The sequence below is a fragment of the Lepus europaeus genome, chromosome 2, assembly GCF_033115175.1.
Source record: "Lepus europaeus isolate LE1 chromosome 2, mLepTim1.pri, whole genome shotgun sequence".
Classification (NCBI taxonomy): Eukaryota; Metazoa; Chordata; class Mammalia; order Lagomorpha; family Leporidae; genus Lepus; species Lepus europaeus.
In genome coordinates, this window is record NC_084828.1 from 7,977,557 (window position 1) to 8,003,027 (window position 25,471).

Below are 25,471 nucleotides of genomic sequence, written 5' to 3' on the forward strand. Positions count from 1 at the left end.
AGTGTAAGACTTCTCTCTAAGTCTTACCTGTGTGGCAGCCACCTGCGTCTGTGGAGCATCTGTTATTGCACCGGTACTTTCTGGATTTACTTCGCACTTCTTAGGACTCCCAAGGTGCCCAGCATTTCTGCTAGACTCACTCGGGGACAGATCGGCACCATCTGTGCTGCACTGCGACTTCACGGGTATTCCCAAAGGCTGTTCATGGACCTGTGTTTGGAGGGTCATCTGGTCCCCAGAGGCTTGCTCAGTATTCAGAGGACGACCCTCAAAACACATGGCAGAGTTTTTATCTGCTGTGTCACTGGCGACAAAAGACGGCACCACGGGTATTGATCTTTGCAGCTGATATTCAGAAGAAATACTGGCCAAAGGTGTGTAGATGGCAGCGTACTGGGTCAAGCCTGGTAACACGTTGATGTATGCTGGCGGTGTCTGGGTGATGTCAAATCCCTGCAAGGGAAGATAGGTACAGTATCCTGTGACCAAATGGGACTGTGTCCAGTAGGTTGCTTTCACATCTTCAGGAACTGGTTTGGGACAATGTGAGGAGGCTCGCTTGTGACTTGCATCCTCAGAGACAGGTTTGGGAGAACCAGAGGAAGGCCCCTTAGGGTTCCCATCTTCAGGAACTGGCCGGGAAGAGTGCTCAGAGACCAACTTGGGCTTCACATCTTCACAGGCTGGTTTGGGAGAATCAGCAGATATGGGCCTGGGCTTCACATCCTCAGGAGCTGGGGCCGAAGGTAAGTCAGACACTGTTTTGGACTTCGCATCTGGTTTAAATTCTCTAGCAGCTGGATTCAGTGGTAGTTTAACTCGCAAATATTCTCCTGTTTTTGAAATTTCTTCCACTTTTGCTTTAATGTTTTTCTTCTTTCTTTTTTTCTTGAGTCGTAATGCAACTTTCTTCAATGCAATACAGTTGTCAATTACAACAAAACGAGGACATCCCAGCAGAAAAGATTTTAAACCTCCTGCTTTTTCTAGTATCTGTCGAGTTTCTTCTGGGAAAAATTCGTATTCTTCAGAGAACATCTTGTTGCTCATGTCCAAGGGACCATGTTCCTCCAACAACTGAGAGAAGTAACTTGGAGAAAATGTACATTTACATGAGTTACTGTAAGGACACATTTGCACATATTTGGTGGGGGGGGAAAGCTTATTTTCCAAAGCAAAACATTTCACTTGTAATATTCTCAATGCTCCCACCGCCCACAGCAAACATACAAACATGAGTTTCATGCAGTCTATGATACAGTAAGTATAATTTTGTCCTGCCCTTGGAAAATAATCCTTGAGAATCTTTTTTGGGAAAAAGCAAAAAGGAATTAAGAAGTTATTTTATAAATTTCAATTATATAATTATATAATCTATTATAAAAGTAATAAACAAGAAAGAATATTTACTCAGGAAAAATAGCAAGAATGTCAAACGACAGGGTGGGTGTCTGGCATAGTGTTTGGGACACACAGTTTGGATGCCTGTATCCCATAGCAGAATGCCTAGGTTCTGGTCCCAGCTCTGCTTCAGATTCCAACTTCCTACTCATGCTTACCCTGGGAGGCAATGGTTGGTTCAAGTAATTGGGTCCCTGCTACCCATGTGGGAGACCTGAATTGGCTCCCCACTCCTGGCTTTGGTCTGGCCCATCCTTGGCCCTTGCGCACTTGGGGAATGAAGTAGCAGATGGGAGTGCTCTGTCCCTCTGCTGTCCAAGTAAGTAAATTTTAAAATAATAATTTTTAAAAATGTCAAATGAGTAGAGGAAACAAGATCTCAAAAAATCCTATTGAGTGTGGATATAGTCCCTTTGACTGCTCTTCTGTGCTGGCTTTGTATGTTCCAATTCTAGGTCTATTTTTTTTTTTTTTTTTCATTCTTGTATCATGCTCAGATCGGCCTCTCCTTCCAATGAATTCTGTATTCACCCTAAAACAATCGTATGACTAGCATGGAAGTCACACCAGACACCACTAAGACGGCGTTTTCAAAAACAAAAATACGTAAAGGAGCTTTCTAAGTAATTAATGCAAAGAAGCACAACACATATTTAGAAGGGAAGTTAAAACCAATGCTTTTTTGAAGCAAAAGAAAATCACTTTTTGTGCAATTAAAAATGATTAACTTCTCTTAAAAGCAACTGACACTCTGTTAAAGACCAAACGCCACTTTCCTCTGTCAGCACTGCTGCTCTGCTCTGAACACTAAAGTCACCCCAAATCAGTTCTCAGGTATTTTATAGTATTTTCATCTTAGGAGTATTTCCTAATATTCCTAAATATTTCTTCTCTATATACATGTTGCTGTGCAAACTAAGGTTCAATATGGCTTTGCTCTAGGGTTCCCATCCAACTTCATTTTATAAATTTCTAAAAGCAAAAGGGGAAGAGGGAAGGTGAGACAAAGAGAAACCAATCACTGTCGTCGCAGGAACGACCAATCCTGTAGAGGATTTGACTGGCTGGCACTAATAACATTGGCCCGCACCATCTGCCCAAAGGCGTTTCCGGTCACTGTCCAGCAGCCATTAAACTGCAGTAAAATAACTGATGAACGGTGTACGTGGGTTTACTAAAGCTTTTCTACCTGGACTAAGAAAATGAAATCTGAAGTGCTGAGCCAAGAACAGAGCCCACGTGAAGGGAAGCTACTCCCAGTGACTGAGCAATGAGCAATCAACCACAGAAAGGGAAGGCGGGGCAAATGAAGGACTGTGAGGTCCAGGGACGGCCCCCACGTTACGCTGCTGGAGAATCTGCAAGGATGTGAAATACCACCAGGTGGGAGCTTCCTCTGTGACTGACTCTCTCTCTCTCTCCTTCGTTCTATTTCTCAAATAAATTCTTTTAAAAAGGAAAAAAAAAAAAAAAAAAAACAGGCAAAGAACTGAGTGTGTTGTATGCGACAGGAGTAAAATTTGCTGTAAGAAAACAAATTTCCCAGGGATGCTAAGATTTGTTGTGTAGACATGCACATGTTTCTATGTGTATATATAACATTTCTATAATTTGTGTGATCATTCATGGTCTAAATAGCCAAAGATGGGCATTTTGAAGACCAGTGCCCGCTGCTGCCAGTCCAGGGCACAGATGGGAAAGGTAATTTAAGAAGTAATCCTGGGTCAGTGTGTAGCCTAACAAGATGGTGGTTAGGATGCCTGCAACCCACATCCAAATACCTGGATTCAATATCAGGCTCCTGATTCCAGTTTCCTATTAATGCAGACCCCGAGAGGCAGCAGCAATGGCACAAATAATATGCTTTCTGCCTCCCATGGGGAGACCTGTGGTTGAATTCTTGGCTCCCATCTTTAGTTGGGCCAAGCCCAGCCCTGGCCATTGAAGACATTCGGGGACTCAAAAAGAGGATATGAGGGCGTGCTCGCTCACTCTTTATTTCTCTCACTTTGCCTCTCAAATACATAAAAATTTAAAGAACAAAAAAAGTACTTCCACGGTACTATTCTGGGCAAAATCAGCTTCGTACATGCTCATGATTCTTATTATTTTATCATTTATTTTTTAAAAAGATGTATTTATTTGGAAGGCAGAATTACAGAAAGAGAAGAAGAAACAGAGAAAGAGAGATTTTCCATCTGCCAATTCACTCCTTAAATGGCTTCAATGGCTAGGACTGGCCAGGCCGAAGCCAGGAGCCTGGAATTCCATCCGAGTCTCCTACGTGGGTGGCATGGGCCCAAGCATTTGGGCCATCTTCCACTGCTTTCTCAGGCCCATTATCAGGGAGATACATCAGAAGTGGAGAAGCCAAGACTCGAACTGGCACTCGGAAGGGATGCTGGCTTCTTGGGCAGCAGCTTCACCCACTGCACACAACTCAGCCCTAATGCTCCTGATTCTTGTCTGCAGTAACCCCACCAATGGTCATCTTAGTCCTGCAATGCTGAAGGCTGCATGACAGGACCAGACCTTCTGTTATTTCTGGAATCTGAAACACTGCGTAGCCTGAAGTTTTTAAGAAATCTTGGGTGACGGCTGACACCACTGAAGTAGTGGTAGAAAAATCTAATGAATAATTCGCTTCAACTGTCAAAATCATAAAATGTTAGAACTAGATAGAGGTCATTGAAATAAATTAGGCTGATTCCATACTTTAAAGAGAAATACTAAAATCAAGAAAAGGTCAGTTTGTAGAAATTATCCTAGGATTATTTAATATCAAGAAAAGGTTACTTGGTAGAAATTATCGTAGTATTCCTTTTTAAATGTCCATTTAATTTCATCTACTTGAAAGGCAGAGAAAGGGGAAGGAAGGGGGAGGCTGAGAGGGAGAGGCATGGGGAGGTTCTACTGACTCATTCCCCAAATCCCCACAGCAGCCAGGGATGGGCCAAGCTGAAGCCAGGACCCTGGACTCCATCTGTGTCTGCCACATGAGCGGCAGGGACCCACTCACTTGAGTCACCATCTGCTGCCTCCCGGGAGCATTAGCAGGAAGACAGATCAGAAGCGGAGGTGCCAGGACTGGATCTGGCACTCCAATATGAGAGATGGGTGTCCAAAGCAGGAGCTTAACCCACTTTGCCACAATGCCAACGCCATCCCCAGTATTCTCAACTTCTCATCCAATATTCTTTTCCTAAACACTCTTTTCATGTACCCGAGGTTAGCTGAAGTTTTCTTTCCTTCATCCTTGGTCAATAATACAAACTATCATTCTGAAGGAATTGTGTGTTTATTTAAAAAATTCAAAGAATTATGTTTTGAGATTTTTAAAAATATCTTGGAATAAATTAACCAAGGAAGTCAAAGATCTCTACAATGAAAATTACAAAACATTAAAGGAAAACACACACACAAAAAAATGTAAAAATCTCCCACGTTCATGGATTGGAAGAATCAGTATCATCAAAATGTCCATACCACTGAGAGCCATCTATAGATTCAATATAATTCCAGTCAAAATACCAAGGACATTCTCTGATCTAGAAAAAAATGATGCTCAAACGATGCTAAAGCAATCTTATACAACAAAATAAAGCTAGAGGCATCACAATACCAGATTTCAAGACATACTACAGGGCAGTTTTAATCAAAACAGCCTGGTACTGGCAAAAAAAAAAAAAAAAAAAAAGATGTGTAGACCAATGGAACAGAATAGAAACTCCAGAAATCAATCCACACATCTACAACCAACTTATCTTTGACAAAGGAGCTAAAATCAATCCCTGGAGCAAGGACAGTCTCTCCAACAAATGGTGCTTGGAAAACTGGATCTCTGTGTGCAGAAATATGAAGCAAGACCCCTACCTTACACAAAAATCCACTCAAAATGGATCAAAGACCTAAATCTTAAACCAGTACCACCAAATTACTAGAGAACATTGGGGGAAACCCTGCAAGACATTGGCATAGGGAAAGACTTCTTGGAAAAGACACCAGAAGCACAGGCAATCAAATCAAAGCCAATTGACAGATGGGATTACATCACATTGAGAAACTTCTGTACTGCAAAAGAAACACTCAGCAAAGTGAAGAGGCAACCAACAGAATGGGAGAAATTATTTGCAAACTATGCAATTGATAAAGTATTAATATCCAGAATCTATAAAGAGCTCAAGAAACTCAACAAAACAAATAGTAAAGTTAAGAAATGGAAAAGGACATGAACAGGCTTTTTTCAAAAAAGGAAATTCAAATGGCCAAGACAAATGGAAAAGTGCTCAGGATCACTAGCCATCAGGGAAATGTAAATCAAAACCAGTAGATAAGAGTATGGTGAGAGGCCAAACAAATGCATCCATCCACACAGGAATGCTGGGATCACAGAATTACCATAATTCTTTCTTTATTAATGGTTCCTGCCAGGGAATCACAGGATAGCTTAGTAGGAAATGTCTGTATTAGTCGCTCAAACTGACAAAACTAGTAATCACTGGGATTCTAAATTTAAGCATTAAAAATCCTCAATTAACTCTGTGTAACACCTGACAAAGCACTGACAATGTTCTTCCCCAGAGGTTTTGAGGCATATTTAATAAATATGAGACACAGGGCTGGTGCTGTGGCGCAGTGGGTTAATGCCCTAGCCTGAGGCGCCAGCATCTCATATGGCGCCAGTTCTAGTCCTGGCTGCTCTTCTTCTGATCCAGCTCTCTGCTGCGGCCTGAGAAAGCAGTGGGGGATGGCCCAAGTCCTTAGGCCTTTGCACCTGTGTGGGAGACCTGAAGGAAGCTTCTGGCTCCTGGCTTCGGATCAGTGCAGCTCCGGCCATTGTGGCCATCTGGGGAATGAACCATCGGATGGAAGAACTTTCTCTCTCTCTCTGCCTCTCCTCTCTCTGTGTAATTCTGACTTTCAAATAAATAAATAAATCTTTAAAAAAATAAAAAATAAATATGAGACACAAATTTAAAAACCTCTGATTTTTAACTGCAGCCTTCGTCTAAAACAACAGTCGTAGCAATGTCACCCTACTTACTCATACAGAGTTGAGCACTTTTGTTGTGGGTTAATGTCCCACAGCTTCTTGTTGCGAACAACATACTCAGTACTGTGTTGGTCATAGAGAGCTTCGAATTCCTCCACATCTTGCCGAAGATGGTCAGGCACTGCAAATGGGCCTGCAGAGTCTGAATTGCGTCTGCTAATTAAAAAACAAAACAAAACAAAACAAAAAAAAAAAAACTGTGTGTGAAGAATTATACTTTTGGATGAAGCAAAATATTGCTTAATTGAAATAAACAGAATGATAGTAATATATTACAAAAAACACTACTAAGAAATGTAATATTTTCCACAATTAAGGTCATGAAACATTTTACGCCTTACAGATCTATCACATGGGTGCAGAGACCAAAGCACTTGGACTGCTTCCACTTCTTTTCCAGGCACATTAACAAGGAGCTGGATCAACAGTGGAGTGAGCAGTAAGGTCTCAACCCGGTGCTCATATGGTATGTCTGTGCTGCAGATGGAGATTTAACCTGCTGTGCCATAATGCTGGCTCTGACACTTTTAATCAATATTTCATATTGGGGTCAGTGCTACGGCATAGGTTAAGTCACCGCCTATAGTGCTGGCATCCCATTTGGGCGCCAGTTCGAGAACCGGCTACTACATTTTTGATCCAGCTCCCAGCCAATGTGCCTGGGAAACAGAAGATGGCTCAAGTGCTTGGGCTCCTGCCACTCACATAGGAGACCACAAAGAAGCTCCTGTGTCCTGGTTTCAGCCAGCTGCTGCCCCAGCTGTGGCAGTCATTTAGGGAGTGGACCAGCGGATGGAAGATGTCTCTCTCTTCTTCTTTGTCTTTCAAAGAAACACATCTTTTTTTAAAAAAAAAAGATTTGTTTATTTCTCTCAAACAGTTACAAAGAGAGAGGAGAGGCAGAGAGGCAGAGAGAGGTCTTCCATCCATTGGTTCACTCCCCAGTTGGCCGCAATGGCCGGAGCTGCACCGATCCAAAGCCAGGAGCCAGGAGCTTCTTCCGGGTCTCCCACACAGGTGCAGGGGCCTAAGGACTTGGACCATCTTCCACTGCTTTCCCAGGCCATAGCAGAGGGCTGGATTGGAAGTGGAGCAGCCAGGACTTGAACTGGCTCCCATATGGGATGCCAGCACTGTAGGCAGTGGCTTTACCTGCTAAGTAAATTTTGGCACTGGCCCCAAAAATAAACAGATCTTTAAAAAATTAATAATTCACCTTGCTGTGAATTTTTGAAAACTTACAGCTTTTGAGGAGATGAATGTTGTCTTAATAATAGAAAAATGAAGATTTTATTGTTAAGTGATATTAAGTTAAACTAAGGTTAGACAGGTAAAAGGCACAGGTAGAAAGACTTAAGAATAAAAGATTTTAGCACTCCAAAAAGGTGAAGTAAGCTGAATGTGCACTCGAAAACCATATAGCATATTTAAATCCTCTCTCTGCTATTTATTAGCTTTGTGTTTCTGGCAAATCATTAACTACACTGCCTGTTTCCTTAGCTACACAGTGGCCTTAATAATAGGATTTCTCTCCTAGAGTAGATGAGTGGGTTAAGTAAGTGTACATGTGTGAAGCAGTAAGTAAGTGTACATGTGGAACAGTACCTGGTGCAAGACTGCCAATCTCAGGAATGGCTGTGCTAGGGGTCTGAATGTCTGTTTCTCCTGTAAAGTGCCCATGGTGAGTGCCAATCACCCATGTGGGGTGCTGGACTGGGGAACAGCTGGGAGTTGATTAGGTAGTGAGGTCAGGAAGGCAGAGTCCTCACGAGAGGAACTTGTGTCTTAAAGAGAAGAGGCCAGTGAGCTTCCTTCCCCCTGCCACCACGGGGAGACATGGTGGGAAGGTGGCATCTGTGAACCAGAAAGCAGGCCCTCACCAGACACCAAAGCTACAGTCACTTTGATCTTGGACTTCCCAGCCTCCAGCACTCTGAGAGATAAATTTCTGTTGTGTATAAGCCATCCAGCTTGTGGTACATTGTTACAGAGCCCAAATAGACTAAGACAGGCTATTATTTATTATTTTTTATTTTTTTTAGGTTTATTTATTTATTTGAAAGAGTTACACAGAGAGAGGAGATGCAGAGAGAGAGAGAGAGGTCTTCCATCCGCTGGTTCACTCCCCAATTGGCCGCAACAGCCAGAGCTGCACCGATCCGAAGCCAGGAGCCAAGAGCTTCTTCCAGGTCTCCCACGTGGGTGCAGGGACCCAAGGACTTGGGCCATCTTCTGCTGCTTTCCCAGGCCATAGCATAGAGCTGGATCGGAAGAGGAGCAGCTGGGTCTCGAACCAGGGCCCATATGGGATGCCGGCGCTTCAGGCCAGGGCTTTAACCCGCTGGGCCACAGCGCCATAAAATGACTGCAAATTTTAACCCATTTTGTAACTCCATTAAGAGACATGGGGGAAAAAAACCATTTGGTTAATAATGAAAATGACAGGGGGCCAGCACCATGGCTCACTTGGTGCCTCTGCCTGTGGCACCAGCATCCCATATGGTGCTAGGTTCTAGTCCCAGTTGCTCCTCTTCCAGTCCAGCTCTCCGCTGTGGTCCGAGAGGGCAGCGGAGGATGGCCCAGGTGCTTGGGCCCTACACTTGCATGGGAGACCTGGGGGAGGCACCTGGCTCCTGGCTTCGGATCAGCGCAGCGCCGGCCGTGGTGGCCCTTTGGGGAGTGAACCAACAGAGGGAAGACCTTTTTCTCTGTCTGTAATTCTACCTGTCAAATAAATTTTTTAAAAAAATGAAAATGATATAAAATGGGTATTGTTGGGGCTGGTGCTGTGGTGTAGTGGGCTAAGCCTCCACCTGTGGTGCCGGCATCCCATATGGGCACCAGTTCTAGTCCCAGCTGCTCCTCTTCAAATCCAGCTCTCCGCTATGACCTGGGAAAACAGAATATGGTCCATATGCTTAGGCTCCTGCATCCATGTGGGAGACCCTGAAGAAGCTCCTAGTTTCCGATCAGCCCGCCTTTGGCTATTGCAGCTATTTGGGGAGTGAACCAATGGATGCAAGACCTTTCTCTCTGTTTCCCTCTTTCTTGTCTGTAACTCCACCTCTCAAATAAATAAAATCTTTAAAAAAAAAGGGTATTGCTACTCACTAGGTTTTTTTGTTTGTTTGTTTTAATTTATTTATTTGCAGGGGCAGGTGGTGTGGTGTAGCAGGTAAAGCCTCTGCCTGCAGTGCCGGCATCCTATGTGGGCACAGGTTCAAGTCCCAGCTGTTCCACTTCCAATCCAGCTCTCTGCTATGGCCTGGGAAAGCAGCAGAAGATGGCCCAAGTCCTTGGGCCTCTGCACCTGTGTGAGAAACCTGGAAGGAGCTTCTGGCTCCTGGCTTCAGATCATCACAGCTCCGGCCATTGCGGCCATCCAGTGAGTTAACCAGCGGATGGAAGACCCCCCCCCCCCCCCTTCTTCTGCCTCTCTGTAACTCTTTCTTTTTTTTAGAAAGCTTTTATTTAATAAATATAAATTTTATAGGTACAACTTTTGGAACACAGCAGTTCTTTCCTCTATATCCGCCCTCCCACCCCCAAACTGTCCTACTGCCTACTCCCCTCTCCCATCCCATTCTTCATTAAGATTCATTTTTAATGTAACTCTGACTTTCAAGTAAGCAAATGAAAAATCTTTAAAAAATGATTTATTTATGTGAAAAGCAGAGTGACAGAGACAGGAGAGAGATCCTCTTTTGCTGGTTTACTCTCAAAAAGGTCACAATAGCCAGGGCTAAGCCAGGCCAAATCCAGGAGCCAGGAGCTGCATCTGAGTCTCCCATGATGGTGGCAGCAACCTAAGTACTTGGGTCATCATCCACTGTATCCCGAGTGCATTAGCAGGAAGCTGGATCCGAAACATAGAATTGTTGGCACTTGAACCAGGTGTTCCAGTATGGATGCAGGTGCTCCACTGTAGCATACCGCCTGCCCGCTAGTTTGATCTTTTATGTCTATTTGTTTTTTGAAAACTCAGTTTCATCAGATGGCAGTAAAAATAACAAATGTATAAGGTGAAGCCATAACAGCATATACAGCTCCTAAAATATCTTCCTGTTATAGCAAAATAGGTAATAATTATCAACAGGATATTCTTTCCACTGAATATTTAAAAGCTTATTTTCTAGACATTTTCTCCTAGGATTTTCCCACAGTGCCTCCCACAGGAGGTTCTCAACATATACTTACTGAATAAATTTCATCATCTTGCAACTTTAACAGTTTGAATGAATTCTTAATGTCTACAACCTTGCCATAAATTCAATCACGATAGATAACAGCAGGTTGTCATAAAATATACGTATCTTTGAAAAGGAAAGTTAGAGTCACAAAAGAAAAATCAACAGTATATTATACTGAAACCACCTATTAAGTGAAAACATGTGGGGTAAAATGAAGCAAAAAAACTGTCCTTACTTATGGTCTTCCCCTGGAGTGACAGTCTCATCATTCGCTGTAACTGAAGCTGTTCCGGAGCCCACTAACATAGGCTGTGTTAAAAGAAAAAAAATGACAATAATTTTCTTCCATGAAAGAGAAATATTACCACTTAAGTTGATGAGTACTTATATAAACATGCATACTAATTGCCAATAGATAAAAGACATATGCAGATTCTCCTGGAACAGGATCATGTGGTGATCTAAATTTCAACAGTTATAAAGAAGCTCAAATTGGGGCCTAGTGCTGTGGTGTAGTGGTCTAAGCCTCCTATTGCAGTGCCGGCATCCTACATGGGTACCAGTTCAAGTCCTGGCTGCTCCTTTTCTGATCCAGCTCTCTGCTATGGCCTAGGAAAGCAGCAGAAGATGGCCAAGTGCTTGGGCCCCTGCACCCGCATGGAAGACACGGAAGAAGCTCCTGGTTCCTGGCTCCGGATTGGCTCAGCTCCAGCCACTGTGGCCATTTAAGAGTGAACCAGTGGATGGGAGATGGTTCTCTTTCTATCTAAATAAATAAATACAAAATCTTAAAGAAAAAAAAAGCTCAAATTAACATTTAGGGTAGTTTAAATTTAAACACAATTTAAATGTTACTTAGTGTAAGTTTAGCTAACTAAAGATAGGGTCAAAGAAAGGGTTTTTCCATCCTTTTGGAAAACCAGACTACCTCCTCAGCCAGTCCCCTCCTTCCCTGCCATTAACCAGCCATCAAGGGGCCGGCTTAGCAAGTTAAGCCTCTACCTATGATGCTAGCATCCCATATGGGTACCAGTCGTTCCACTTTCAATCCAGCTCTCTGTTAATGTGCCTGGGAAAGCAGCAGAAGAAAGTGCCTGGGCCCCCGTACCCATGTGGGAGACCTGAATGAGACCACTGGCTTTGGCCTGGCACAGCCCTAGCTGTTACAGCCACACGTGGGTGAACCAGTAGATGAAAGATCTCCCTTTCTGTCTCTCCTCCTCTCTCTGTAACTCTGCCTGTCAAATAAACAAATAAATCAAAATACTGAAAAGGAAAAAGAACCCATTAGGAGACTTAAAAATATTTATTATCTATTTATTATCTCAAAAGCTTGGAGTAGAGCCTTAGGTGAGAGAAACAAAAGAATCCATTCTAAGACTGTTATGATGACTAGCATTCATCATTCTTTTATTAAAAATTTATTTGAAAGCAGAGTGACAGAGACACTGGTTCACTTCTCATATGGCCACAACAGCCAGTCCTGAGCCAGGCTGAAGCCTGCAGCCAAGAACTCCATCTGGGTGGCAGGGGCCTAAGCACTTGGGCCTCCTTCCACTGCCTTCCCCAAGCACATAAGCAGGAAGCTGGAAGGGAAGCAGAACAGCCTAGACCTGAATCAGCACTCTGATGGGGATGACAACAGTACAAGTAGTGACTTAACCACTGCCCCACATCAGCCCTGCATCACTCTTACTCTGAATATTTTAGGCAGTAAGTATTTTGAGCAACAGAAATAATTCCAACAAAAAGTTTTAAAATTAGACTCTATAATTCTGCTTTCTTATCTCCTCACAACAGTTTAGTAATAATAATAATTACGAAGCATATATCTCAAGTTATCTCACAGGAGCAACACAAGACCGCTCTCCTTCTTCAATCTGATCCAAGAATAGATCCTCACCCCATGTCTACGCCCCATATCAGAGCGAAGTAGCCAGAAAGAAACTGGTACCCCATCTCCTTATCTATACTCTGAGTCAGGATTGAGGAAACAAGGACATAAGCCTCAGCCTGCAGCTCACTGCCCAAAAGATAGATAAAATCGGAATTTATCCCTTGTCCTTGAATCCCAACTCAGTCTCACAGCCTATAGTTCTCAACCCACTCCCTGCATTCTTCCCTACGTTTAGAAGCCTGTGGGCCAAACTTGAAAAACTTGTATGGAGAAGCTCACCTCTGCCTACTCCCACACCTCCATTCCCAGCCCACCAAGGATACATAAAAGCCCAGCCCCTGCGATCTGGGCCCTGAGCCATGTGTTGCGACTCTGCAAGCTGGCAGTTGGTTAACCTCTACGAGTTTATTTTCTTGGAATAACTTGGTCTGGCTGCAAGGTTGTATTCTATCTCCCCTCTGTTCTGTGCCCTCTTCCTTACACCCAGTGCCCAGCTGAGGAGGCATCAATCTGCACCCCTTCCCCTTTTTCTTACAACGGCATCTGTGATGCTGCATCTCAAACTGGCACCAGTTCAAGTTCTGCTGATCCACTTCCGATCCAGATCCCCGATAAGGGGCCTGGGAAAGCAGTGGAAGATGGCCCAAGTTCTTGGATCCCTGCCACTCACGGGGGAGACCTGGAAGAAGCTCCTAGTTCCTGGCTTCGGTCTGGCCTGGCACTGGCCATTGCAGCCATCTGGGGAGTGAACCGAGGGATGGAAGATATTTCCCTATCTCTAATTCTTTCAAATCAATGAATCTTAAAAACAAAAAACAAAAACCAAGCCTAGACTTTAAAATGTATCTCTGAAGCCTAAAAAGTCTTTCTCTTATAAAATGTTTCAAAATATTCCCAGAACTGCTTGATTCTAACTTCTATATCCAAAAACCCATTTGGGCAGCTTAGATAAGAATTAATACAGAAAGTATACCATACCTTTGAATCTTTTGGCTTTTTTTTCTTGCCTTTGTTTTTCACCTTAGTAGAACTTAACTAAAAAAGGAGGGGGGAAAGAAACAATGAACACTCTAATAACAACATTATGAAACTCAACATAAACAAAACATATTGATTTTCATAGGCTAGTTAAAAGTTACATGTATGTAAAATGGTTAATAAAAATAACACCAGAGTGAATTAGTCTACATGCTATAATTTATAATAGAAAGTAAGAAAATAGGCCGGCGCCGTGGCTCAACAGGCTAATCCTCCGCCTTGCGGCGCCGGCACACCGGGTTCTAGTCCCGGTTGGGGCGCCGGATTCTGTCCCGGTTGCCCCACTTCCAGGCCAGCTCTCTGCTATGGCCTGGGAAGGCAGTGGAGGATGGCCCAAGTGCTTGGGCCCTGCACCCGCATGGGAGACCAGGAGAAGCACCTGGCTCCTGGCTTTGGATCAGCGAGATGCGCCAGCAGCAGCGGCCATTGGAGGGTGAACCAATGGCAAAAAGGAAGACCTTCCTCTCTGTCTCTCTCTCTCTCACTATCCACTCTGTCAAAAAAAAAAAAAAAAAAAAGTTATAACTAAAATTAAACTGCCTCAACTTCTGAACCTCATTTTCAACAAGGTTTATGTTATTTCAAGTAGGTAAGTGGCCAGACTTCTAAGTCATTCTGGCTACATGCCAGAATAGCGTTTTCCTGACAGTCCTCTTAGTGGAGCAGACCAGAGGCCTGCTGGCCAGACAGTGGGCCACACACGGGGACGCATTCACCTCCCTCCGAGGTATGCTGGCTGCCAGTCCACACCCAGCCAGGCAGTATCTGACGCGGCAGATTATGACAAAATCCGTTTAAAGGAGGGTCAGTAAACAAGCAGTTCTGCACCCCCCCCCAAAAAAAAAAACCTGCCACAATGCTGTTCTTTTCCTTACTTGATCACCTTCCTAAGCTTGAAGAATTTCTGACCTCCCAGACAGAACAGAAGGCAACTATAATCTACTAAGGAAGGCAGCTCTGGCATTGTTTTTAACTTAAACTCAGTTCAGAGCCACTCAAAACAAAGTTCCTTTATTTTCCTTCCAAAGCAAAACAGTTAAATTTTAATCATTAAAGATGATTGCTCATCTTTACACTGCAGGGTAACTCGGGAACGCTCCCTTTCCTCTTTCTAGTGGTAACACTTTATGGAAACTGCAGAATTCAAGCATCAGAGAGTGTGGATCACTGCTCCGAGAGGAAGACGAGCATTAACTTTCTAACGAGGCAGTAGATGTTCTCCAGAAGTGCACGCGAGTAGATTCTCGAACGCCGTCTGTGATGTCAGTCAGTGCTGTCTGGGGTCCTCCCCTCTGTGACTGATACGAACTAGAACCCAAGATCTCAGTGAGCATGTAACTTACTGGTGCTTCCCCACTGTCTTGTTTCCGTAGCACAGTACAGCGACTGTCTGTGGGGAGACACAGATGGTTTTGGTGAGGAAATGAAATATTGACATTTCCATTTAATACATTAAAGGTTAAAAAAAGAAGCGCCAACACTATCAGCAAAGACTGTTCTATTCTGTATTTGGCTTTGACACATGTCTAGTTTAGAAACCAGGTGCAAAATGCCTGGCTAAATTGGAAATAAGCTACAAAGAACTTTGAAATTCCCATTGAATTCAGCCTAATTCTGAGTGTCTTCTAGGTACCGTCTATGCCAGGTGCCACAGAGATGCACAAAACAGACCTTGCCATGAGTGAGTTTGTGTTCTATTGCCCAAGATCAGGGAACACCTGTAACTGCATGTGCTGAGACCCACCGGGAGTGCAAAGGCAGCAGAGCTGATGCAGGGAACAAAGCCTTCAAGGGGAGAGGCCCGCGGAGGGGTCAAGGAGGGCACTGGGGAAGTGGGGACATTTAAGTTAGAATTGAAATGAAAAAGCAAGGGGGTAGAGCAGGCTGGTGGAACTGCGTGAGCATAGAAAGGCGGCAGCATGGCCGGCGCCGCGGCTCACTAGGCTAATCCTCCACCTCTGGTGCGGCACCCCGGGTTCTAGCCCCAGTTGGGGCACCAGATTCTGTCCCGGTTGCTCCTCTTCCAGTCCAGCTCTCTGTTGTGGCCCAGGAAGGCAGTGGAGGATGGCCCAAGTACTTGGGCCCTGCGCCCGCATGGGAGACCAGGAAGAAGCACCTGGCTCCTGGCTTCGGATGGGCGCAGCTCCAGCGGTTGCGGCCATTTGGGGTATGAACCAATGGAAGGAAGACCTTTCTCTCTGTCTCTCTCTCCCACTGTCTAACTCTGCCTGTCAAAAAAAGGAAGGAAGGGGGGGGGGAGGGAGGGAGAGAGGGAGGAGGCAGCAAAGTCCGAGGCAAGTAAGTTTGGGCAGTCAGAAGTTGGTGTGTCTGCACACAGTGCAGATAGGGAGAGCGATGATCAATCCAGGACAATGATGTGGACTTAATTTGTAAGCAAAGCTAAGCAAATGTTTCTCAGACAAAACAGCTCCAGGATTAGACAGACATTCTAGAGGAGTTAGTATTGGCAATATGGAAGGATTACAAGTGGGAGGGCCTAGAGACACGGAGACCAGTTTGGAGCCTACTGTGACAGTCGCATCATGGAAAGATAACTAGGGCCTTGATCTAGGGAAATGGGACTGGCAGGAAAGGACAGATCAGAGATAAAGCTTATTTGGACTGGTGACAAACTTGTTATAATACAAATAATGGCAACAGTCAAAATGAATTCTAGCATTTTCTGCTTAGAAACTAGATATGCAACAATGTTGTTAATGGAGACAAATTTAGGAAAAACATATCTAGATGTGGCAAGGGCAAGATTTGGCCAGACTGCTTTTAAGGGGCCTTTGGCCCTCTACGCAGAATTTCCCAGGGAACCATGTGTCCAGCGTTCAGGAAAGAAGCCGGGGCTGCCAGTATCACATTAATGAGGATATTAACACTATGCTTTATAGGGCCAAGGATTTTTAAAAGTTTTAAGAAATACCATCCTTCTGTCAAATAAAGCAACATTGAAAACAGTTGACAGGAGGGAGGAGGTGGAGCTACCAAACTTGAAAACCTGCACAAGTGGTCAGTGTCTGGTTGGTGGCTCCAGCTCCACGGCTAAAAGCAGAGAAACAGTCGTAGCCAGATGTACTGTGTATGTCAGATACAGAACCCAGGAACCGGGGCGAGCACACACTGGGGAGGAGCTGCGTCCTTTCTAGCTGTCCTGTTGTGTGCACCAAACATGCATGGGTTTGTAAGTTCTATCCCGGGACAGCTTGTGTGGCCAGCAGCACCAGACTGACACCAATAAATTCAGGCTCTCCAGGAGCACTTCACCCCCAGGCAGGAAGCAGTATCCTGGAGAGAGAAGGCGTTTGTATTTGTGTGTGCCTGACATAAGAAACAGAACAAAGGCAGACTCCTCAGTTCCTTTCACTGCATGTGAACTTGATAAAGGATGACACTGTTGTACAAGGCTGGGGCTTCCAATGCACTTTTCTAAAACAAATACCATGAAGTCGAAGTGGAACTGACAATAGACAGACTTGTTGTGCAGGAAGGGATTGCGATCAGAAGTACAGAATATTAAAAAGTAAAATTAACTTAGAATCTAATATTAGAATTACAAAGTGAAATAGGACCACACAGACCACTGGCTCCCTGTCTTCTCATTTTAATGATAAAGAAACTAAGATCCAGTGAAACTGCAGACTTCACTGCTGGTTAGCTTATTTTGCCAAACTGAAGTCCATGGTACGACCCAAACAGGCTCCCCCCACCCCGTGTCTTGACACCCACATGTACATTTTCACACCTATGTTCACAGCCCACTGCAGAATCTGCCTCTGCTCTGGGCTTTCCTCTCTGAGAGAGAGAATGGAAGTACGGGCTGTCTCCCTCCTTTAAAGCCCTCAGCACCTTCTCTGGTCCTCACTGAGCTTATTATCACACTATGGTTATTAGTGCACTCTTCTTATCCCCTTTTTCTGGGACACAAGGCCATCGAGGGCAGGGCCAGTGTAAGCACTTCTGAAGTCCTTAACATCCAGCAGCGAGACCAAAAGGTTTTTAATCAACTGAATTAAGGAAGCCGTGCTATGGCGTATCTTTTCTGACTCCAGTTCTAGGCTCTTCCTGTTAGAACAGATGTGTTATTTGTTACAGACTGTGCAAATGTCACCTATTTCTGCAGGTGAATGTTTTCTTGAATACTACGAATCAAACTGCTTTCTAATTAATAAATTCTATCCATTTAATACGCAATCTTCGCCATGATGCTGTCAAAATATCTAAAATGGGAATAACATGGTGTGTTGCTAGGATAACAAACCTGAGTATGTCTAACTCTTAGCTAACAAAGTAAGTAGGTTTCACGGTATTTTAAAAAAACAAAAAACAACCTCACTACTGTCAGCTTCTACATTTTCTCAAATAAACAATAATATTGATTTTGTTAAGTATTCAAAATAAACTAGATAACTCGCAAGTTTTTCCCCCTAAGATCAAATACAATCTGAATCTAAATCTGGCCCACATACCCATTATGTCAAAGAATTCATCTAAGGCACTGTGCAGGGCCGGGAACTTGTCTCTGTGTTCTTCCAGCAGCCATATTAAACAACGCGCTTCCTTCAATGCTGAGGGCTCGCAGAAGTAATCCAGTTGCTTTCCCTCTATAGACTTCAGTTTATGACCATATTTCTCACTCCACAGAAAGGTCATGATGCTAAAATCAAGCTCCTTAAGAGTTGCTCGGTAACGAGAAAGGAAAGGTCCTGTGGCGTCTAAGCCTGGAATGAGAACAGAACCCCAATCAGAGGAGAGGAGAACGATGCCCGCAAGCCAGTCGCTGTCACTTCTCTGAAAGTGGTTCCATCGCAGTTGGCTTGCATTTTCAGGAAAAATGTTTAAATACTTGAGAACAGACTTGCATGGGTTATTATGTATTTCGGAACACCATTTAATGTTGATAAGTTAATTAGAATTATTCTTCTGTATTAGTTGGAAAAGGTGGGCCAAAAAGCTTGCATCATTAGAGTTATCTTTATTAGTCTTAGAGATGAAAGCATGGCATGAGATTCCTTTACAACTCTAACAACTTTTTTCACCATGCCTTAATGACTTTTACTCCAACTAGTACAAGCTAGCAAGATTTTACAATGTATTTCTCTATGTTCTCTAAAATAACAAAACATCAATATAATATGCAAGATTTTACAATTTATTTCTATATGTTCTCTATAATAACAAAACATTAATAATACGCAAAACCTTCCCGATGCTTTTTCAAGAGGAAATGGGTAAGTTCCCACAACATCTCCAAGAACTGTTCTTTTTTCCCCCCCGAATTATCATGGTCCCTTATCCTCCTCTACAAAAATCAAAGTGGTCATCATTCCCAATTTTATCCAGAAAACAGAGTGGCTGCAACCTCACATACTCCTCGTGAATGCTCCTCAGTAACACAGCCACCAAGAAGCAGAAGGAGCTCATTCAGTTTCCCCTTCACACCTCTAATACAACACGGTCACCTCTTGCTGGGCCCGGGGTGCTCAAATCAGCCAATGAAATAAAGACTGCTCAGAGTCCACAGTGCCCTGGCCTGCTCTTCCTCCCAGCGGAAAATGTTAGCTTGCAGAGGTCTAAGCTGCATGAGAAACTACCAACTTCAAATACCAGAATACCACAGAAAATTCAGTAAAAGGTTTAAGGGAACCACCAATGAGGAAAGCAAATTTGCATTCCCCATGCGAGGCTCACATCAGAGCTGTGTCAGTGAGGAGAATGTAGGCAAATCTGAAATGTTCATCCTCTCACTTGTGGTCTGCTACTCCTTTTTTCCCTCCATCTTTTGCTAAACATGTAAACTGGCCTCTCTTATGTTAAATATATACATAACGTGACTCCAATGTATAGACTCTATGAGAGAGGGAAGTAAAATCCCAGAAATTGTTAAGTGCTTTCTTTTATTAAGTGTTTTATATCAGGGCTACAGCAGTAGCATTACTAATTAAGATACTTGAACTCATTTTATAACTTTAAATAGAAACTACGGAGTAATCACACATACTTATTAAAATCAAGCCTTTAATCCTCAGAATAAACATGGATTACATCAAAAGACATTGTTCACGTTTGCCTGCCTGACTAAACAGTGGCTGGCACTCTCGTCCATGTAACATAACCCAGACGAGCTGCTTCTTCAGCAGATGAAGTAAGCAGCAATTTCAGAACTCACTATCTGATGGACACTAGTGGCAATCACCCGTTAGGAGTCACTTCCTGGGACCACAAACCTACGGAGATCTATGCTCAAAGCAGGAGTAGTTAGCTAACTCTGGCAAGCTTGATGCCATCTCACTTTGTCTCTTCTCATAGAAACTGACCAGTCCCTTACCTGAAACCCTAGGATTCTAACAGCCCCATGTCTCAAAACCTCAGGCAGGGAAGGGTGACTGGCAGGGGCAGGAGTCCTTCTCTTCGACCTGCTACTGAGAGGTCCTGCTCTCTATTCTGTGGCTCCCTTTTGTCGTTAATATAACAGCTGCTAACTGAGTCAACTATTGTGCCAGGCCAGTTGCCATCCTGGTCACAAAGATGAACAGATCCCTGGTAGGTACCCAAAGCATCCTGACCTGGTGTTAGACAAGTACTGTATCTGCAGCTACCTTCTGCAGTCCCTCATGGCCCTGGGAAAAAGGGCTATTTGGAGGTCCTTCCTCAACCTTCTCTTCTCCCCTGAAACCACCGAAGTCCGAGCTCTGCATCAGAGTTGTATAATGCTATGATTTAAACAGCCTCATCCAACTGCCAGGTATGTTTCACTTAATTCTTACATACAGGGTTGCCCTATCCTAAGCAATTATTCTCATCCACTCTGCCTTCTGTATTTTTCTTCAAGGAATCTGAATTTGAGGTTCTCTTTCTTTCTAAACAAGCTATTGTACTGTACAATCCCAAAAGGCACTCCACAGACAGTAGACTCTAAGGTGTCCTATTTACATGAAGCTGTGCCCACGCTTCACATAGTTTATACATTTACAAATAGTTAACGTAAACCAGGTCTGGATTTCCTTATTAACTGATATTTATTTCCTTAGGTCTTTTAAAAAATATGTAACCTATTTATAAAACAACCAACAAATTGGTAGTGTGGGGTGTAGAATTTTTAATCAAATAAATTTGTAGTGCTGAATTTAAAGTCACAAGTGATATGACCGGAAAATGAAAAGGATTCAGAGACCCATGTTTATTCTTTCCTCTAAACTACACTGCTCTAGAATACCAAGGGACATACCAAAGCCATTAAGCTTCTGGATCCAGGCAGCTAATTTGGGCTCCACTTCTTTCAGCTCACTCAAAACATGCAGAAATATCCTTGTCTTTACTCTATTCTTTTCTTGAATCAAATGACGAATGACATAGTCCACCGCTTCATTTAGAAAATTTTTGCTGGAAAAACAGGTTGTATAGTCTTCTGTGCTCAGAACTTTCCAAGAAAGCAGTTCTTTGAGAAGCTTAGATGTGTTCAAAATACCAGATTTAATCTTGTCTGCATACTGCTTTATGCATTGAAGAATTCTGTCATCAAGGAACTGACAATTCTGAACATTGTCTACAGTTTCTAAGGATAAATAACAATGGTTAGTTAAACAACTAATTTGCAGTGATATAACTTAGAAAAATGTAACATTACATAATAAAATAAAATATGACTGATTCCTATGTTGCTTTACATTGGGGTGGGGAACCTTTTTTCTGCCAAGGGCTATTTAAATATTTATAACATAATTTGTGGGCACACAAAATTATCTACTTAAAAATTAGCCTTCCACAGACTTACTGGATGTCAAGAACCATCTGCAGTTGCACCTTGGCAGGGCCAAATGATTTCCCAGGTCCTTTAGTGGCCTGGACGTTCCCCATCCCTGATTTATGTAAATAACTCAAGAAAACTTTAAATTACAAATATAAATATCTGATATCTTTGAAAAGGTGTGAAAATTCACATTAAACCAAACATATCAAAAACACATACATCCTCCATTCTGCAGCATTTGCTTAACAGTATCTGAAACATTAGTTCCTCTGAAATACGGTCACATCCCTTAACCACACTAATGCAGCCTCACAGACTATCTTAATTTTATATTCAATAAATAGTTAGTCACTAAGCATGCAGAGATAAAATACATGCACTGAACTTTTTTAAGTGGGAAAGATAGTTTAATTTCTGAAATATCACTGGAGTACTAGATAAAAAATAAGGACAGCAAGTGAAAAATATTTAGTTTGTAAACATAGCCATAACAATAGAAAGTGCAGAAAACTCACAACTCAAACCTGGTAATGAACATCCTGGCCAACAGGGACATGGGAACAGAATTACCAGTGAGACACTCCCACGTTGGTCAGGGCTTGAGGAGAAGGCATCAGTGTAAAGGAGAAGGCTGGACTAGGTGAGCTCTAAGGTACCTGCTATGAACTGCCTCCTTTGAACTCAGCTTTACTTCTGATAATCAGTAGCTAGTTTACTCTTCCTCACTGGGGCACTTACACACACATGGCAGAATTTACAGAGCAATGTCAAAAAAGCAACATGCAGGTCAGCTTTAAAGCCTAACTGCACTTCAGAGAGGAGGAAACAGATAGTTTGTCAGATTAGTGTGAGAGCCTGTGCACTGTTCCTAACACCAGTGCTTTCCCACCAGCTGACTCTCTTTCTCAGAGTAACAGAAAACAGTATAAGGATGCTAAAGGGCCAGTGTTGTGGTGTAGATTAAGCTTCTGCTTGCAATACCAGCATTCCCCATCAGAGTGCCAGTTCTAGTCCTGGCTACTCTGCTTTCCAATCCAGCATCCGGCTAATGCACCTTGGGAAGGCAGCAGACAAGTACTCGGACTCCTGCTACTCATAAAGGAAACAAGGACAGAGTTCCTGGCTCCTAGCTTTGGCCAGGCCCAAATCTGGCTACTGTGGGCATCTGTGGAGTGAAAACATATGGACACTCTCTCTGCTGCTCTGCCCAGCGCTGGGGCTCCTGCACCCACCTGGAAGACCTGGAAGAAGCTCCCGGCTCCTGGCTTTGGCATGGCCCAGTCCTGGCTATTGTGACCATTTCAGGAGTAAATCAGTGGATGGAAGACCTCTCCCTCAGTCTCTCCCTCCCTCTCTAACTCTACCTTTCAAATAAATAAAATAAATCTTAAACACTAACTGAAGCCTGTATTTCAATTCACTAATGACTAATATAAGGCTTAATAAGATGAACATTTATATGTATACTTTTAAGCAACAGTGTATTTTTCTTATCATGCCTTGACATACCTTTTGGCTCTTCATTTCTGGGTTGATTACTTTCTCTTAAATCCTCTTCCATTCTTTCTTGTGCTAACTTTTTTGCTTCTTGTTTTTGGATCTTCCTCTTCACTTTTTTATCTTCTTTCAGTCTTAGCTTCTCTAGGCTGATAAACATTGATGATTAGTGATGATTCACCTTTGTTATAAGCTCAACGAACTATTTTCTTTTGCTTACTATAGAGACCATTCTCCAAGCAATAAGTTAGAACTTTTCCTTTGTAGTCAGACCCTGGTCTACATTTTCTGTTTGATATAATAATGTGTTGATAAACACTACCCATCAGTCAAAATAAGGGCGCTTTCTCATGAAAAACAACAAGTCTCAATGATTAAGTTATGGCTAATTAGGGATGTAATGTATAGACTGTACAGATGCTATTTCCACACATTACTGCAGAGAACAAGAATAGTATGAATGACTCTGTAAAAGAATGTATATGTATAATCTCACTTTACAGAAAGAGCCCATTGTGAAATATTTTCACATCCCAATAATTAACCTCACAACACAGGAATTTGGTTGATTTGGTTATAATTAATTCTTTCCAACAAATAATTCTGGTCATCTTTTCTTTTGCTTTTTCTTGGTCAGATGATTTTTGAAAGAGAGTCACTTTTTAGAATAAAAAAACAAGGAGCTGGACTAAAAAAATTGGAATTATTTGATCTTAAAAAAAGATAAAGAAATCAATAATTCAAAGAGTGCACTGGATATTTTACAGTAAGAAATAGTCATTGATTCCAAATATTTGCTGAAGAAACAAGAAGTTAAAATGGTTTTGGAATTAAGCCGGTGCCGCGGCTCACTAGGCTAATCCTCCGCCTTGCGGCGCCGGCACACCGGGTTCTAGTCCTGGTCGGGGCACCGGATTCTGTCCCGTTTGCCCCTCTTCCTGGCCAGCTCTCTGCTGTGGCCCGGGAGGGCAGTGGAGGATGGCCCAAGTGCCTGGGCCCTGCACCCCATGGGAGACCAGGAGAAGCACCTGGCTCCTGCCATCGGATCAGCGTGGTGCGCCGGCCGCAGCGCGCCAACCGCAGCGGCCATTGGAGGGTGAACCAACGGCAAAGGAAGACCTTTCTCTCTGTCTCTCTCTCTCACTGTCCACTCTGCCTGTCAAAAAAAAAAAAAAATGGCTTTGGAATTAAACAACTGACAGCAGGATATATAACTTAACCAAATGCCCAATCCTACCAAACATGTGACTTAACATAACTGTCATAATTTTACTTACAAATTCGAATACTAAATAACGATTCAACTTTTTGGTCTGTAACCATTTTAAGCTAGTTCTCTTTAGTTTTTATTAAAATCATTTAAAACATCCTTATTTGGGCACAGCCCATTTATAACACAGCATAATTCAGAAATCTGAATTTAACAGAATTATATTCTAAGAGATATCATTAAACTGCTGACTAGTGGTTAAAAATCTTACCTAGAACATTTCTGTTTCAGAATAGGTCTTGGAGGAACCTTTTCTTTTATGACCTTGTGTTCAAACTTTAAATAAAAGAAAGACATCCAAAATTTGTCTTATAATCCCATAACATATAGCACAAAACCATGAACAACAAGTATCTCAAAAGCACAGTACGTTTGAACTGACAGAGAACAGTAATGATTTGGCCTAGACAAAAAGCTGAAAGCTTCAGCGAAATAATTCCCTAAGAACAGGAGAATAGACACACTTTGGGAATAAGTTTAAAAATTAAGAGTAGGGGCCAGTATTGTGGCACAGCTGGTTAAGCCGCCACCTGCAATGCTGGCATCCCATAGGGGCACCGGTTCAAGTCTTAGCTGTTTTACTTATCTAGCTTTTTACTAATGGGCCTGGAAAAGCAGAGGAAGATGGTCCAAGTGCTTGGGCTCCTGCACCCACATGGGAGACTGGGATGAAGTTATAGGCTCCTTGCTTCAGCCTGCCGTCACAGTGATTTGGGGAGTGAACCAGCAGAGAATGGAAGATTCTCTAACTTTTTGAAATAACTAAGATAAACCTTTATACAAAATCATGAGTGAGTAGAAGATTCAATAAACTAAGACTATTATCACCAGTAAGCACTCCTGCCGCACCTGTGCAATAAAGTTACAGGTAATCCCTCAAGACACTTGGCCCCGCCCTAAAAACCTACACCAGGTCGTGACCCACAAGTTCCTGAAGATTAAACAATAAAGTTATCCAAAGAGTTCAAACAATAAAACCGAAACATGAAGTCTCCCATTCTTATAGGAAATGAAAGACTTGGGGATACTTCAGGAAGGATTCTCATATTCACTACTCCCTATGTTTTCTTAGATGAAGTAACCATTTCTTTCCTGAAAAAGACAAGATCCAAATCACGCAACTTCCATGAATTTAAATAATGCTTTAAAAAGTGTATACATTTTGGTTATCAGTTTTAAAAAATTTCTCCTTTATTGGCTTACTTACTTCACATTTAACTTGACCGCCACTGCTGAAGATGATAATCTTAGAAATGATACCTTCACAGTCAGGGGTAAGACAAATTCCTTGTAGAAAGTCCTATTTGATGAAAAAGGAGGATGTGGGGGATGTCAGTCTACACAGGCACACAATTTTCACCACCAGGAA

At 42.8% G+C, this 25,471-nt stretch overlaps 1 protein-coding gene across 7 annotated transcripts in view; it reads right to left on the reverse strand.

Moving 5' to 3' along the window:
* The window catches only part of TTC3 (tetratricopeptide repeat domain 3), a 123,823-nt gene that overhangs the window by 35,098 nt on the left and 63,254 nt on the right, over positions 1-25,471 (reverse strand). For 6 of the 7 annotated variants that reach the window (XM_062205098.1, XM_062205142.1, XM_062205117.1 and 3 more), the window contains 10 exons: positions 25,310-25,402; positions 24,314-24,378; positions 22,845-22,981; positions 20,814-21,140; positions 18,055-18,306; positions 14,923-14,969; positions 13,520-13,576; positions 10,880-10,953; positions 6,446-6,610; positions 28-1,090 (listed from right to left, as the gene is read on the reverse strand). In XM_062205098.1, the coding sequence (XP_062061082.1) occupies positions 28-1,090; positions 6,446-6,610; positions 10,880-10,953; positions 13,520-13,576; positions 14,923-14,969; positions 18,055-18,306; positions 20,814-21,140; positions 22,845-22,981; positions 24,314-24,378; positions 25,310-25,402 (2,280 nt within the window). The remainder of the gene's footprint in view (positions 1-27; positions 1,091-6,445; positions 6,611-10,879; positions 10,954-13,519; positions 13,577-14,922; positions 14,970-18,054; positions 18,307-20,813; positions 21,141-22,844; positions 22,982-24,313; positions 24,379-25,309; positions 25,403-25,471) is intronic. The other variant, XM_062205107.1, reaches the window with a different exon arrangement.